General features: G+C 38.6%; 1 protein-coding gene across 4 annotated transcripts; it reads right to left on the bottom strand.

Moving 5' to 3' along the window:
• Positions 1–8156: 8156 nt before the first annotated feature.
• On the bottom strand, positions 8157–13172 carry LOC120733772 (putative fibroblast growth factor 1). Of its 4 annotated transcripts, none has more exons than XM_040032169.1 (4): positions 13030–13172; positions 10797–11013; positions 10206–10309; positions 8157–9849 (listed from the first exon to the last, which is right to left on the bottom strand). In XM_040032169.1, the coding sequence occupies exons 1-4, from the start codon at positions 13069–13071 to the stop codon at positions 9664–9666; spliced, it is 549 nt and encodes a 182-aa protein (XP_039888103.1). In that variant the 5' UTR covers positions 13072–13172; the 3' UTR covers positions 8157–9663. The 4 variants fall into 4 exon arrangements, with proteins under 4 accessions (XP_039888103.1, XP_039888105.1, XP_039888106.1 ...); XM_040032171.1 differs by lacking the exon at positions 13030–13172 and adding an exon at positions 12021–12766; XM_040032172.1 differs by lacking the exon at positions 13030–13172 and adding an exon at positions 12025–12766.
• Positions 13173–14194: the final 1022 nt, after the last annotated feature.

Genomic DNA, 14194 nt, shown 5'->3' with positions numbered 1-14194 from the left:
AAACCTGCAGGGCACTGGCTCTCAAGGCCTGTAGTTGGCCAAACCGGATCTAAGTAATCCAAAAATGTAACGTCAACAGACTACAGCCTGTTGTCATCACCAATTGGCTACTCAATGAGACATGAGAGTGACTCCTTCCCGAAAACCAAAACCGCCATTTTTGAAACCTGACAGTGAGGGAAATGGCTATACAAACACCCTGGACCTGGAGTTTGACAAAAAGCCTTAGACCGGGTAGCAGGTATACCTTTGCCTCGACATCCTCAATTACTGACTTCATGGGACTTTCAGCCACGTTGAGTGGATGCACATAAGGTGGAATTGTAGTGGAAAATGTGGAAAATGCCATATTTTTTTGTGATACCCTTGATTTATCAATAAGACACTACTATATAATACAACAACTACACAGGTGTCCATCAGGCAGACTCCTAGCAGACTGGAAAAAAGTGTGCTGTGACTCTGAACATGGTATCCGGTCTTTAAGTCTGCTGTCATTAGCTGTTTCCCGGTCCAAACTCTGCTTCAGATCCCAAAGCCAAAGAAACACTGCAGCATCACTGAGAGTTAAAAACTGTCTAAATTCTTTCGTCTTTAATAAAATGATCAGTGTGGCTGCTCTACCAGGGGAAACATAAGTTTAAAGTTAAGTTTAAACTTATATTTTAAGTTTAAAATCCAGGCATCCATGAAAACAGAATTTATGAAATTTAATAGAGTTAGAATTTAGCAGGGAGTTAGCTTGCTAGTTCCCATCTAAAGATGATACACCATGTTCTGACTGAAAAATTAAAACTTACAGATCTGCTATCACTTCCGACATAAATGAAGACAGAAAACTAAACAGCAGTGATGTTTGCAGGGTTACTGAAATCGGGCTAACTGGTATATAATTATGTGCTAGGTGGTTGCTAGCTATATGGTTAGCATGATATAAACACAGTGAAGCTAATGTATGCTAACTTTTTTCCACTCGATAAAAGTTAACACGAGGGTGGTTAGGGACAAATTTCAATTGCATGCCAGGATGCTTTAAACTGACCAAACCTCAGTCAGGAGAACAATTGAGATAATCAATACACAATATGAGGTTAGTCATTAATATACTGCTGCATGGGCTGGGCTGTAGTAAGATTGTAAGGTTTTAAAAACTGAGCTTTAAAATGAACAGTGATAATAAAAACCGAGAGAGGCCGACAGTGGTCACTGACCTTTTTTTTAGGGGCTTGTTCAGATTAAATAGAACAAGATACAAAGCATTAAAACATGTTAAAAACACAACAGCCTTAATAAACTCAGAGCAGTTGGGAACTGGGAGCACAGTTCATACCTCATTACTAAAAGACCGAATAGTTGCTGGTGTCTGATCCGGTGGATGTGGGTGTGAGTATTTCAGAAACTGATGATCTACTGGGAATTTCCCACACAACCATCACTAGGGTTTAAAGAGAAGTAGTCGGGGGTAGTATTGTGAAGGACATTTTCTTTGCATCCTACAACCAACTGAGCATTGTTTGAAGGCCACAGCCTCACTGAGTATTTTTGCTGACCATGGTGATCCTTTTATGACCACAATAAACCACAGTATCTTCTGATAGCTGGATAATGAACTGTGTGAAGCAAACTAAAATAATCTCAAACTTGTACCTTAAAAGTCACTAGAAAAGGGGGCCCAACATGGCACTAGCACGGTGTACCTAATCCAATTACAATGCAGATTACTAATAATCTTTATTTTCTAACCCAGTCTCTCCTTCCTTCTCTCTTGTCCTATTTGTTCATTTTTCCAACACTCCTGACCTCTCCCTCGTTGCCCTCAGTGTTCACCACCTCTTCACCTACTGAAGTCGGCAAACAATGAACCACTTCAAAAGGTTGGTTTGCTTTAGACATTCCTTTTTGGAGAAGGAGAGAACAATTATAGCTACTCCTTTGGTCTGGGAACACGCAAAAAGGATGTCACCTAAAAACAGAAATGAAAGGAAGTGGCAACAGGATAAAATAGGGAGTGAGTAAGACATAAAGAAAGAGAGAGAGGAAGCCACAGTATCCTGCAATGACATGGCTGCGGCCACAGCCAAACACTCTGAGTTATCTGGGATGTGTGGTATTTAAGATATTTGCCATAAATAGGATCCAGCTGTTTGTTCAGAACTCTATTTTTCCTTTGGTCTGACAGGTTTTTTTCTCCTTTTTATTTTTGTGTCCTGAATGAAAGGAAAAGGAAGAGGAAGAGATAAGAGGTTAAACTCAGACATTTCTTTCCCAGACAGGAGACTGGGCAGCAGCACAGAGAAGAGTGGGAGTAATGGCTTTGCTTACGCATTTAGTGCCAGAATAAGAACTATTCCATGATCACTTCCAGGGGAATGAAAAGAGGATACTGTAATGGCTTTTTCATCATGTTCCTGACATTTGTGAAGTCATGGTTTTACTTAGAGAAACAGGCTTTCTGTTCCCATTGCCACATAAAGAAACAAAATTTATTATATTATGTTGTATTATATAATATTATGTGTTTAAAAACAATTGAGTTATTAATAAAGGAATGAAAAAAGAAACTCATAGTTTCATAACTTTTTCTCAAAGTTATGGGAAAGCTGATGATTTTTTTTTTATGGTTTAGAAGTGAATAATACTTAAACAACTTAATAGCAAGCCCTTTCCTTTGTTCTGAACGTCATCAGGAAGTCTCAAACGTCAGTCATACTTGGAAAAATGAAGTAATAAAAGGTGTTTTCAGTGGAAGGGGCCATAACTCAGTTAACTCAGTTTCCTGCATAGGATACTGTGAGGTGCCATTTGCCTGGGTGTCCTCTAAAGATTGTAGATTGTGTATTGTAGCTTTCATCACAGAGTGTATCTGTGAATGTTTTTTCATCTCTTGTGGCAGAGTGCAGTGTCAGTAGTGTAAAATTCCTGAGCGTTGAAAAGGATTAAAAAAAACAAAAAGCAATGTGACTTCACTCCTAATTATTCCACTCGGGATATTTTTGACCATTCGCAGGCGTCATAGCTGCAGTTGGTCTAAGTGTGAGAGTGTATTTGTGTATGTGAGACATCGCAGCTGAGACGACAGGCCAGCTTCCGGTCTTGATAAAATGTGTGTGGGTGGGTGTGTGTGTGTGTGTGTGTGTTGGCTTCCCAACTAAAACAATAGATGACACTGCTCCCACATTTGTGGAAGTACAAACAGTGATTTAGAGAGTCACACTTAGCACGTGTAGGACTGTGGGTGTCTGTGTACAAGTCATACCGAGTGCAGGTATGACAGGGGAAACAATCACGCTGTTATTGTCGTCCCTCTCTTACTATTTTTAGGAAATTTGCAGGATATGAATGTTTAGAAAGTTCTGCTTTGCAATATCTGGTAACTGTGGTTATGTTACACTTTTGTCTGCACTTGATTTTGATGATATTGGTCATATGCATACTTTCGCCTCCACATACAAACCTTTTCATAATATTTTATCAGAGGTGATCCTTTTCCCACTCCTCTCAATAGCTTTGCCTTTTATTCACACTGAACTTGTTAAAAGAGGATTGAAATATCGCTGCTGCCTACTGTGGAGTTTAATTCTTTTATTTCATTGGAACCTTTTAAAAGCTTAAATCTTCTTGTTGAAGCTGACACCTTTAGGGGTCGACTCAGTGGATCAGCTGCTTCCTATATTTATATAGACCATATATAAATTAGCAATCTATGAGACTACTTACATTAAAAAAAGATTGAATATTAAAAATAACTCTTGCATCTCTGTCCGAGTAACCTAGTTCAACATTACTGTTATTAAAAGTGAATTAACAGTGAAAAATCAATTTGTTTAATAGAAACAATGTCTCATGAACACAAATAATTAAAATCATGGGTATACCCCAGCAACCTGTAATCCATCCACTCATCCATCTATTCATTTTCTATCACATATCCAGATTTGGGTTTGTGGGGGCAGCACTCTGAGCAGAGAAGCTGAGACTTCCCTCACCCACCTCTTCTAGCTCATCCTGGGGGACACCGAGACGTTCCCAAGACAGCTGAGAAATGCAATCTCTCCACTGAACCCTCTGTCTGCCCCGGGGCCTCCTCCAGGTAGGACATGCCCGTAATACCTCACCTAGGAGGCGTCCAGGCGGCATCATAGTCAGATCCGTGAGTCACCTCAACTCGTAATTTAAATGCCTTTTGTAATGAGATCATGTTTCACATGTTTCATAAAGGTCATTAAAAGGAAAAAGAAGTATAATCTTGCAGCTCTGTAGCACACTTTGCACAGAGGGAGCAATAGTTCTGCTTGTGATTGATCACATGACAATTTTCATATAGGAGCATAATGGATAATAAAGCATGAAGGTTCCGTTTAAATTTTGGATGGAGAAAATGAACTGGGTCAATCTTACTTTACAAACAAGGTTCACTCATAGACTAAGACTTTAGTTATTATTTAGTTATTTAGTTATATCAACTAAGGTGTTCTTGAAATTTTCAGGAACTAATAACTCATAACCTCTATTTGTAAAACCAAGACCAGGACCATTTATATGAGGTAATACCAAAACAGGCGAGTTTTCTGAATACACTGCATTACTGCAGTTCATGCAGTTCCATACAAATGTAGCAATAGCTTTGTATATTTAAAAGAAGACTGCAGAAAAACCATAATGTAGATGCCGTACTGCTCTATTGTGCTGAAGTGAGAGATGAGTGTGAAAGCAAAGCTGATGATTTATTGGTTATCAATGGTCCTACCCTCGCCTGTGTCCACCAGCTGTGGGTAGTGATGGAAAGAATTAGAACACTGAAACCAGCAGTGGAAATGAGCTTCCTCCAAAAATGTTGGGCTCGCCCTTAGCGATGTAGCGTGCAGGGGGAGGCTCTGACAGCAGCCCCTACTCTTACACATTGAAAGGAGCCAGTTGGGGCAGTTGGGGAATCTTAGTAATATGCCTCTTAGATGCCTTCTAGGTGAGGTGATTTCATCCATTTCTAAATGGTAGACGATCCTGGAAAGAACCAGGAAACTCTGGAAAGATTATATCTCTCAAGCTGGCTTAAAGTTTAGGACAATATTTCATGTGGGAAAACAACTTGTTTGATAGGAAGTTCAGTTTTTTTATGAGCATATCGACACACCAGCAGATGTAAAGCTCATAAAGACATTTATTATGCTTTAATTCACTATTCTTTCCCCTAAAAAGTTCCGCAACCAAGGCGTGTTAGCAGTTACGCTAGTTTATTATGCAGTGACAGTAGTTATTATTAGTAGTGTTCTAATAAAACCTTTCTTTGTGTTGATATTACAGTCTGCAGACGGGGTTTGCACTCACGAAAGGTTTTGATCTTCTCAGGATTATTTCTTTCTTTCCTTTGTTTTTTTTAAACAATCTAGAAAGGACTCTCTTTGCTATATAGTAGTCGAGCTTATTTGTTGAACCGTACCATTTGCTTCTGCTCTGAGTACAAGATGCATTTTTGCAGCCCAGCAGAATGTGTCTATCCAGCAGAAATCATTTATTAGGAAAACAGTTGCAATAGGGCAAACCACAAGCATCCGGACGATTCTCTGAGTTGTCAAAATGCTCCTTCTCGCTTTCTCTGTCCCCCTAGTCTGCCTTCCTCCCCCATTGTCTCAGAGTGCAGTAGCAGATGGGGAGACAAGTGTCAGCATTTCCAGTTGGATCAGCTGACGGATATGCATCCCCTGCTTCCGTTCCTGTTGGTGTGTAAATGTTTGCTTGTGTGGAGGAGAAAGGTGACATGACAGAAAGGTAACATGTAGAGCAATCCTTTTTTAATATCATGAATTATTATTTCTTTGGCCTGCTTTAAAAAGCAATAGACTGTATTTGTTTCTCCCCCGTTTACAGGGCTTGATTATTAAGATTGTTGCTTAACCAAATCTGCATCTGTCTAATAAGAAAATGCAATGCAAACTTTCCAGAGGTATCCTCTCTTTACTATACAAACTTTGTAAACTTCCCAGATAGGAGGGAGGAAGCAACAGAGAGAAAGAAAGAGAAGAGAAAAAAGAACCATAAAAATTAAAAACAGAAGATAAAACAAAAACAAAATAAGGAAGAAGAGCTGTTTGAAGAAAATTGATGCAGGAACGTAGTAGGATGGAGCAGGAGATGAAAGTAGGCTGGAAATTGAGAGAAGGGCAGGAAGGGAGAGTAAAAAAAAGACGGAATTGAGGAAAGAGAGACGAGTAACAGATGAGAGAATGTGTCCTAGTTCCAGCGTGTGTACGTGCTGATTGCTGTGTGTGTGTGTGTGTGTCTGCTAGAGTGGTTTGTGTTGCAGGGATCTTGGCTGCTGTCAGGCTAGGGGACTCCCAGAGGAAGCCGGTCCTTGTTCAGTTTACAGTGAATGATTCCCTTCCTGCCCTGCACAGCCCTGCAGGCCAATGGCCAACCAGGTTTGTGCGTATATGTGTGTGTCTCTGGGTTTTTGTGTACTGAGCTGCTTCATAGGGTGGCCTGCTGGAATGAAGGAGAGACACTGTCCTGTAAATGAGAGGTCACAAGTTGTGTAATCGGCAGTGTTTGTCCACCAACAGCCATGTGTCCACTTAGAGTCCTTAAGAAAGAGAGGTCTACCAGTTTTTTTCTTCTTCTGCACATGAAATGTCTTCACAGCACTTTTGTGACAGAAAACAAATTTAAAAAGCAGAAAACATTTTTTTTTTTTTTTTTTAAAAAAAGCATGTTTATATTTATTCTCCTTAAGTCAGGGACTATACATAAAGAACTCATACTGAAAGCAAAGGCAATTGCTATACAGAATTGCCCTTTACAGAGAGCTTCATATCTAAATTACTATTAGTTTAGTTTAGTTTAAATGTTATGATGCATTGTTTGTTCTAAACGAATTATCTATGTCCCATATAAATGTTTAGAGTGTAAATAGTTGACAATGACAAAAGTTGATACATCAATAGAGAATTTAAGATTATTGAAAAAATTGTATGGTAAGACGGATTACAAGTATTTTAATTTAGCTCTAATTTAACTTGTGCACAAAATGATTATTTCAGTAGGAAAGGGCAGACCTATTGCTCAACTTGAAACAGTAATTTGTCACACTCATGGTGCTTGGATAAGTAATAATCCTACTGTAATGTTCCCTGCCAACTCTGTTTAAATCCCACAATAATATGGGACTTGTTGGAGACATGAATCAGCTCCAGTCCTCCCAAACATTTTAAACCACGCTCCAGTGTTTCCTCCAGGATATTTTCCTGGCACAGTCGACTCTAAAACAACGTTTCAGGCCATGTTCTGTTTCAGCCGTTACACATTAAGTGTGGATTAGATGAAGAATGCCACTGCTTCCAAAAATGTGGTGAAAATACTTGATCGGGGTGAACGGGGCTGGTAACATCTGTCACAGCTTTGTGGTTACAATCATTTCGACTGGAGTGGAGAAAGTCTTCACTAAAACTAGTGCATATGGGGTTTCCTTACAGTTTTCAAAAAATTAGCTGCAAGTGCTTTGTTATGCAACTGCTCGGTACACATATTGTGTCTAAGAATGAAAATCTGTCAACAGCAGGAAATTGACACTGGATGTTTGGCATCTATGGGGAAGTTCAGCTATTTCAGATATTTTGGTGGTGGAATAACATTTTAACAGCATAATATTATTTTAGGTAGAAATAAAAATAAAATTCCAGTCCTTCAAAATGTAATTATCTTTATACAAAGAGTTAGATAGTAGAATGACTCCTGGGATGGCTTTCCTTGATTATTTTCCTTCTGCTTTTTCAGACGGTTTCATTTACATTGATTTTTTGTACATACTATAAGACAGTTAATATATAAAAATATACTATATCAATTGTTAGGTATGCCTGTTATATACATGAGTCGTCTTTACTTGGATTTGGACGTGTAAACCCAAGAACCATACATAGAAGTTTAGACAATGCCTCCATCTTGTGGCCAAATGTATATTTTGCCTATAGTAAATATCTTTAACAGTGTAATTTATCAATAAAACACCAGTTTTCACATTGGAATAATGCCATAGAAATTACATCAGAAACAGACTAAATACAAAACTAAAGGCACTACAAGAGCGCAAACATCCGCCAAGGCAGCTCAATAGTAATATTATATTTTATATATACTGATTTTGTTTTTTAAATGCACTTTAAGAAGTTTCTCGTGTTGTAAAAACAAGTGCAAAGTGGAGGCTTTTGGTATCTGCCATGTTCAAACCTATTTTTATATACTTGACATCATTTTTAGTGTAATTATTTGTTATTACTTTTTATTTGTGTAATTGTAGTACATCAATCAATACGCACCACATTTGCAAGAATCATAGCTTCTAGGTTAAAATGCTTTTTGTCAGTTTTTGAGCAATAACTTGATCATTTGAAGACCTTGAAGACCTTAGTGGATCCATGCCAGATTTTAATGGATCGTTAACACACACCCAAAGAATGACAGGCACACAACCAAACTCCTACCAATAACATATTGCTCCTTGGCAGAGGTAATAACTATCATAAATACAGTAAATCAAAAATAGTATTTATTCATTCATGTATAATAATACAGGCTTAATCATTACATTTAAATAGAGTGAATACAATATGTATTACTTTGTGAAAAGGTGATATAGTTACCTTTTTATTCCTTCACTGTAAGCATACATTATTTAGAAAATGTCTTTTACAATGTTGAGTAGAATTAAATGTTATTAGCAATAAATCTTTATAAATACATATTCATAATAATCTAGGATAAAGTTACAGTAACAGGATTTTAAATCAAAATTAAAAAGGGGTGAATTTACTTGAACTGTGAAGCATTTTACAAAATAAAAGAAAGCTTATGTTATATACCTGCTATACATCGTACATAAACACACTTAATAAAAGCTTCACTCATTTCTCTGACAAAGTTTTCACATCTGCTTTTATAGGTCTGTCAGCCTTCCAACAGTCACACAAATACAATATATTAATACAATAACAATTCTTAGCAACGCAAATTATTTAAGAGCTGCTGTTTTAAAAGGAAGAATTCTGGCTTCACAGTAACACCATATCATCTTTGCTCTCTTGACTCCCTCGATCGACATATTCATTACAAAATGAGGAATTGTTTAGGAAGACTAAATATCTATTGATTGAAATTCAATTATTATTATTAATTCAATCCATATAAGACATTTTTAGATTACTACTGTAAACCTTGAATATCTTTCCTTTCTTAAATTTTGAATTCAATGCCATATTTTTGGTTTTATTCTTTAATTATATTCTTTTTTTGTGCCAGACATTAGTAATGCTAAATACGTATGTAAATTGCATATTTTATCCTCCCTGTGGTGTTTCAAATCTGGGTTTAAATTAATCACTTTATATATTTTCTATCTGCAGTGAGATAAAGTATATATGCTATGCACTTACAAAAAAAAAACTGTGCTGGATATGATCACATATCCATACAATGATCATTTATAAACTGTTCAGTCAAATGTTAAATTTGTGTATGAAGAGCGACATTTAGCCCAGTAAGAGTTTTGCCTCAGCCATTACCAGAAATAACAGATTTTCAGTGACCTCATAATCGTTTGTCAAGTGTAATTTTACACTAATAATGTGCATTTAAACATTTTAGCGAATATACAGTGCCTGCTGACATCTGGCTTTACATGTTGCCTGCAGGCCTTGGCAGGAAAAAAACGGCCTTCTGACCCTGGTGGGTGTCTGGTCCGGCTTTGGGCTGGCCGTTCCTCTTCAACGCGACGTACCAGTTGTACTTCTGAGAACGATACGTGTTGTGATGGTTCTCTTCGTATTTCTCCAGGAAGTAACACTCATCGTTCAGAGCTTGCTGAAGCAGGAAAATGTCTGTTTTATTTTAGGCATCCCAGTGACAAATTATTAGTCACAGCAATTTGCTAACTACACTGAAACTTTCCACTGTTTTGCAGTCTAGGTTGTTTTGCACAACCTGTTACAAAACTGTAACGATCAGCGAGTTTAAACTTACGCTGAGAAATGAATGAACAATTGTGTGATTTGATGAAAAAAGAATTGGGTAAAAAAGGCTTTTAAAACTGTTACATAGAAAGACAAACGGGACCAGTGAGCATTTGTTGCAATCTGTAAGTGTTCAACCTTTCCATCCAAAATTCATTTTTAAGTCAAACTGCAAAATATATATATATATAAAAAAACACAACTCACTACTCCACAGAGGCGTCCATTTCTGTTCATAGCCAGATACCTTCCTGTCGCCTCACCTTTGATGACCACCACCCCCGCACTCACAGCCTTCAGCCTCAGGATGTCTGCAACACACATTACGCAACACAACACCACAGCGTTATTGCTTTTTTGTTTTTTTCTGTTTTCTTTTCAAGGTTAACTGGACGATCAAATCATGTAAAAACAATGTAACTGTGATATCCCGGAATAAAAGTTTAATAAGTATGTTTCAGGGAAACTAGGCCCTGTTGTCCAAATGTGTACACAGGTTAAGATGCTATTATTGCAAAACCAAATCACTGAGCAGCTTTACCAGCAGCCTAATTATTATTCCTTTAGTGGCAAGATGTCCTCTTTTCCTCAAACCCTCATAACCTTTAATCAAAACGTCTTAAGTTTACCCATTCTCTTTTGTTTACCATCGTTATAACAATCACGAAGACTTTTAACCTAATGTTGAAACTAAAGTTAAAAGCCTCCCCTTCATATCTTGCACGTAATCTCTGGCTCCTGATTTTGAAATATAACCAGCAATCACAAATCAAACAGTTCTTTTGTTTTTTTCCTCACCATATGTGTCATTTTCTTGCCTCCCACCATTGACGGTTCCATCTGGTAAAATCCTTAGGTGATAGCCTCCATTCATACTGTAGAGCCTGGTCAGTGTCTGGGCTTCCTGCTTGGACAGGTCCAGGGACCCAGGTCCAAAAGGCAGCACTGTAATGTCTCCCTCAGACATCACACAGAGAGTTTGAGGTATGGACGGAGCAGCGTGATGTCCCTGTGTCTGCAACGACAGAGAAGATCCAACGTTTTCACTGTTCACGTCACCTGGACTGCGGCTGAGACACAAGACGAAACAGGAAGGGGAGGACAACGTCGCCTTCATAATATGATTACAGGAAATGCTCCCCTTTCCTACCCTCGCCTAATCACTTTCTCCATCTGCCTGGCTCTCTGTAACTTTCTGTCAGCCTTTTAAGGAACACACTTTATTATGAAGTGATAAAACCATCCAGGGATCAGTTCTGGATGAAGGCCAGGAGGGGCAGCAACATGACCGGACTTGTTTTAGAACTGAGCATCACTTTGATTCTCTTTGGAAAAATAATTTCCAGATGGTGGGTGATGTAATCTTACACCTGAAATCAGTGTGAGGCTAGACAACAAAATAACCAACACATGGACATAACAGCCAAGAGAGAAATTTGTGGTAATTGTTTAACTTCCTTTTAGTAAGTTTTATATTAGCCAGCATAATCTTACAAATAGGTGCAAACACATGACGCTGAATCCTACTAGTGGGATACTGGACCCTTGACATTCTTCCTACACTCTCTGAAGCATTAACACTAATCTATCGTTCAGCTGGATTTAACAGACATGTTAACACGTCAACAAATCAGCGACTATCAATATGAGAATTTAGAGCCCAGGCAGCCCTCTTGGTCTTACCCCTGGATTCCCTGCTTCCTCAACAGCTTTTCCAAAAAACAGTCAAGCTCATTTTAAAGCCACACTGTCAGTATAGTTTTTATTTCCTGGATGCTTGAGATCCCAGAGCAGCGGTAGCTGTCATAAAGTCAATCCAGTCCAGAAACAGCAGTGGCAGACCAAGCCAGTGGGGATACTCTAACACGCACAGGTCTTTGTTATCATTTGAAACCGGAGGTATAGCTGCTGAAGAGCCAAGTTAGCCCACATCTGGAATGTCTTGGAAGAAGCAGAGAGAAGAAGGGGAAAAAGAGAGAGAGCGAGGGAAAGTGAAAGCCACAGGAGGAATGTAAGGCCTACCCACTGGCGGTCTGTTTTTCCTAAGAACAAGATCTGGAGGACAGGATTACTGGATATGAGAGCTTGTGCCAGACTGGCTTGGGGACCTTCGGACAGAGCAGCAAGTGGGAATGACGTCAAAAGTCCAACCAATGACCGAGTCAGAGTACAGATGTGTGGGAGGAGAGCTGGAATCTGTGTGTATTTTAGTGTTTATTTCAGTGTAAAGATGAAGAGCATGACGGTGAGCTAAAGTAAAGTTTGAAAAAAAAAAAAGGTGGGGGGTGGGGGGGGGGGGGGGGTTGCAATGAAAGCCACAAAAATAAGAGGCTTTCCGTTGACCCTGCAGTGGTCCGAGTAAACAACCTTTAGTTTGCACGTTTCTAGCACCTCTTTTACTTTGAATCACTTGGTAATAGTTCTACATGTGCTTCACAAGAAGTTTTCTCTTATTTCATTTGAATTGGCTTCACTGTAAGTTGTTTTGGCCTTTGACTAACAGATTGTACTGTGTGGTAAAACAGACTGTACCACATACTGTAACCACTCATCTACCACAATATTTCATTATTCTCACGTGCACTCTACTGGTTGTTACCTTGTCTTTAACTCTTTACCCCTTGAGTAACACTCTTTTCTGACTGAGCAGTTTCTTTCGTATTTCAGGCCTGCCTATAGAACAAAACAACTAGGTTAGTGACAGTGATCACTAACCTATACATCTACCCTTGGAAAAACCCAGAAGCTGTTCTAACGATCATCAAACCACATCTTTATTGAGATATATATATATATATGTATATATATATATATACATATATATATATACACACACACAGAAGTATCAAAAAGCAGGGGAAAAGTTATGTTACAGTTATGTACACACACACAGACCAGACAGTCAAAAAGAAAGCACAAAGAAAGACAAACATTAACTTCATTTTTTGTTATGAAGATCCTTATTTAACTCTGCAGCACTAATTACTAGCCAACTTTATTACCACACAGACAATAAGCCATCTTCACCTACCTGTGACAATGTCATGTGACAGTGCCCCCGTTGAGCCAGCATGTCCTCTTTTTTTCCTCTTAACTGAGGCTTGACTGAAACAAAGTTTTTGGGGCCTCTTGTGCCAAACTGTCTTTCTCCTTTCTCTGCCAGTGAAGTGTCTGGCCTTTATATGGGCTTCTTAAGTATGAATTTGAACTCCATCCACTCCTCCCTCACCTCACCCCCTCTTCTAACAACGTCAGAGGACGCATTTTAACAGGCTAACGTCAGGACTAAAATTACCATCCACGACTGGAGAGGGAGAAGGAGGACAAGCCAGACCCTAGAAATGAGCAAGGCCGCCTGTCTGACTGAGCACTGATACATTCTTGTAGTGGTGTCCTCCTGGAGACACTGGCAGGCAACACAATATAAACATTTATAAAAGACACAAAGGGAATGACTTCAGCTCCCAGAATTAACATAATGCCAGTGCCTTTGGATTCCAAGTTCTGCTTCCCATATTACTGGATAATAGGATTCCATAAAATTCCTGCAAAACATATAATGCGCAGGTATCAAAAGTACGAGTGCATTACATGTATACAGTAAAAGTATGTGGGGTGTAAATGGAGAAATACTGTACTTAAATGAGGCATTAAGGAAAAACAAAGTTGTATTTTCAACAAAATACTTCATATCCAAAACAAAAATTCATTAAAAAAAAAAAACAGAAAGAAGGAAATGTCGAGTTTTGTACCTCCATAATTCCAGCTCTGTAATCTTGAAAAAGAACAGACACACTCTCCTAAAAGGTTAACCAAAAGATATGAGGCTGATTTTTGACTGGCAGTAACACTGAAGCAGCTCTGAGAGGAAAACACATTAAAAAAAGGAATGTAAGTCCAGAAGATAACACAGAAATGATCGACAGCCTCACATTAGCTGTTACACAAGGTTAATGTTGGGAATTTGGGGGGAGTTATAGGAATTTATGATTCAAAATTCTGCAGCACGTATTAAAAGCATTTTCCAAAGCCTATAAAAATAGACATTTTTGGATATGCACTGTGATGCGCTGACATTTCTAAAAATGGTGGAAATGGCTTCCAAGACATGGCAATCTCAATATCTATTTTTGCAGCCGTTCGCTGTCTGTCCTGCAGCTATGTGAGAATAAACAGTGGCGGTGTGCAGGCTAGGT

This window comes from Simochromis diagramma, unplaced genomic scaffold (genome assembly GCF_900408965.1).
Source record: "Simochromis diagramma unplaced genomic scaffold, fSimDia1.1 OVJJ01000216.1, whole genome shotgun sequence".
NCBI lineage: Eukaryota > Metazoa > Chordata > Actinopteri > Cichliformes > Cichlidae > Simochromis > Simochromis diagramma.
The sequence above is the reverse complement of the archived record's forward strand: the minus strand, read 5'-3'. Positions and strand labels throughout refer to the sequence as shown.

What these genes read in the sequence shown, in the direction of transcription:
- LOC120733772 (XM_040032169.1), bottom strand. Translation starts at nt 13,071, where the DNA reads ATGCTGGCTCAACGGGGGCACTGTCACATGACATTGTCACAG. An exon ending in GTCACATGACATTGTCACAG is followed by an intron (nt 11,014 to 13,029) that starts GTAGGTGAAGAT and finishes CTGTCGTTGCAG; the next exon opens with ACACAGGGACATCACGCTGC. An exon ending in GCAAGAAAATGACACATATG is followed by an intron (nt 10,310 to 10,796) that starts GTGAGGAAAAAA and finishes TGTGTGTTGCAG; the next exon opens with ACATCCTGAGGCTGAAGGCT.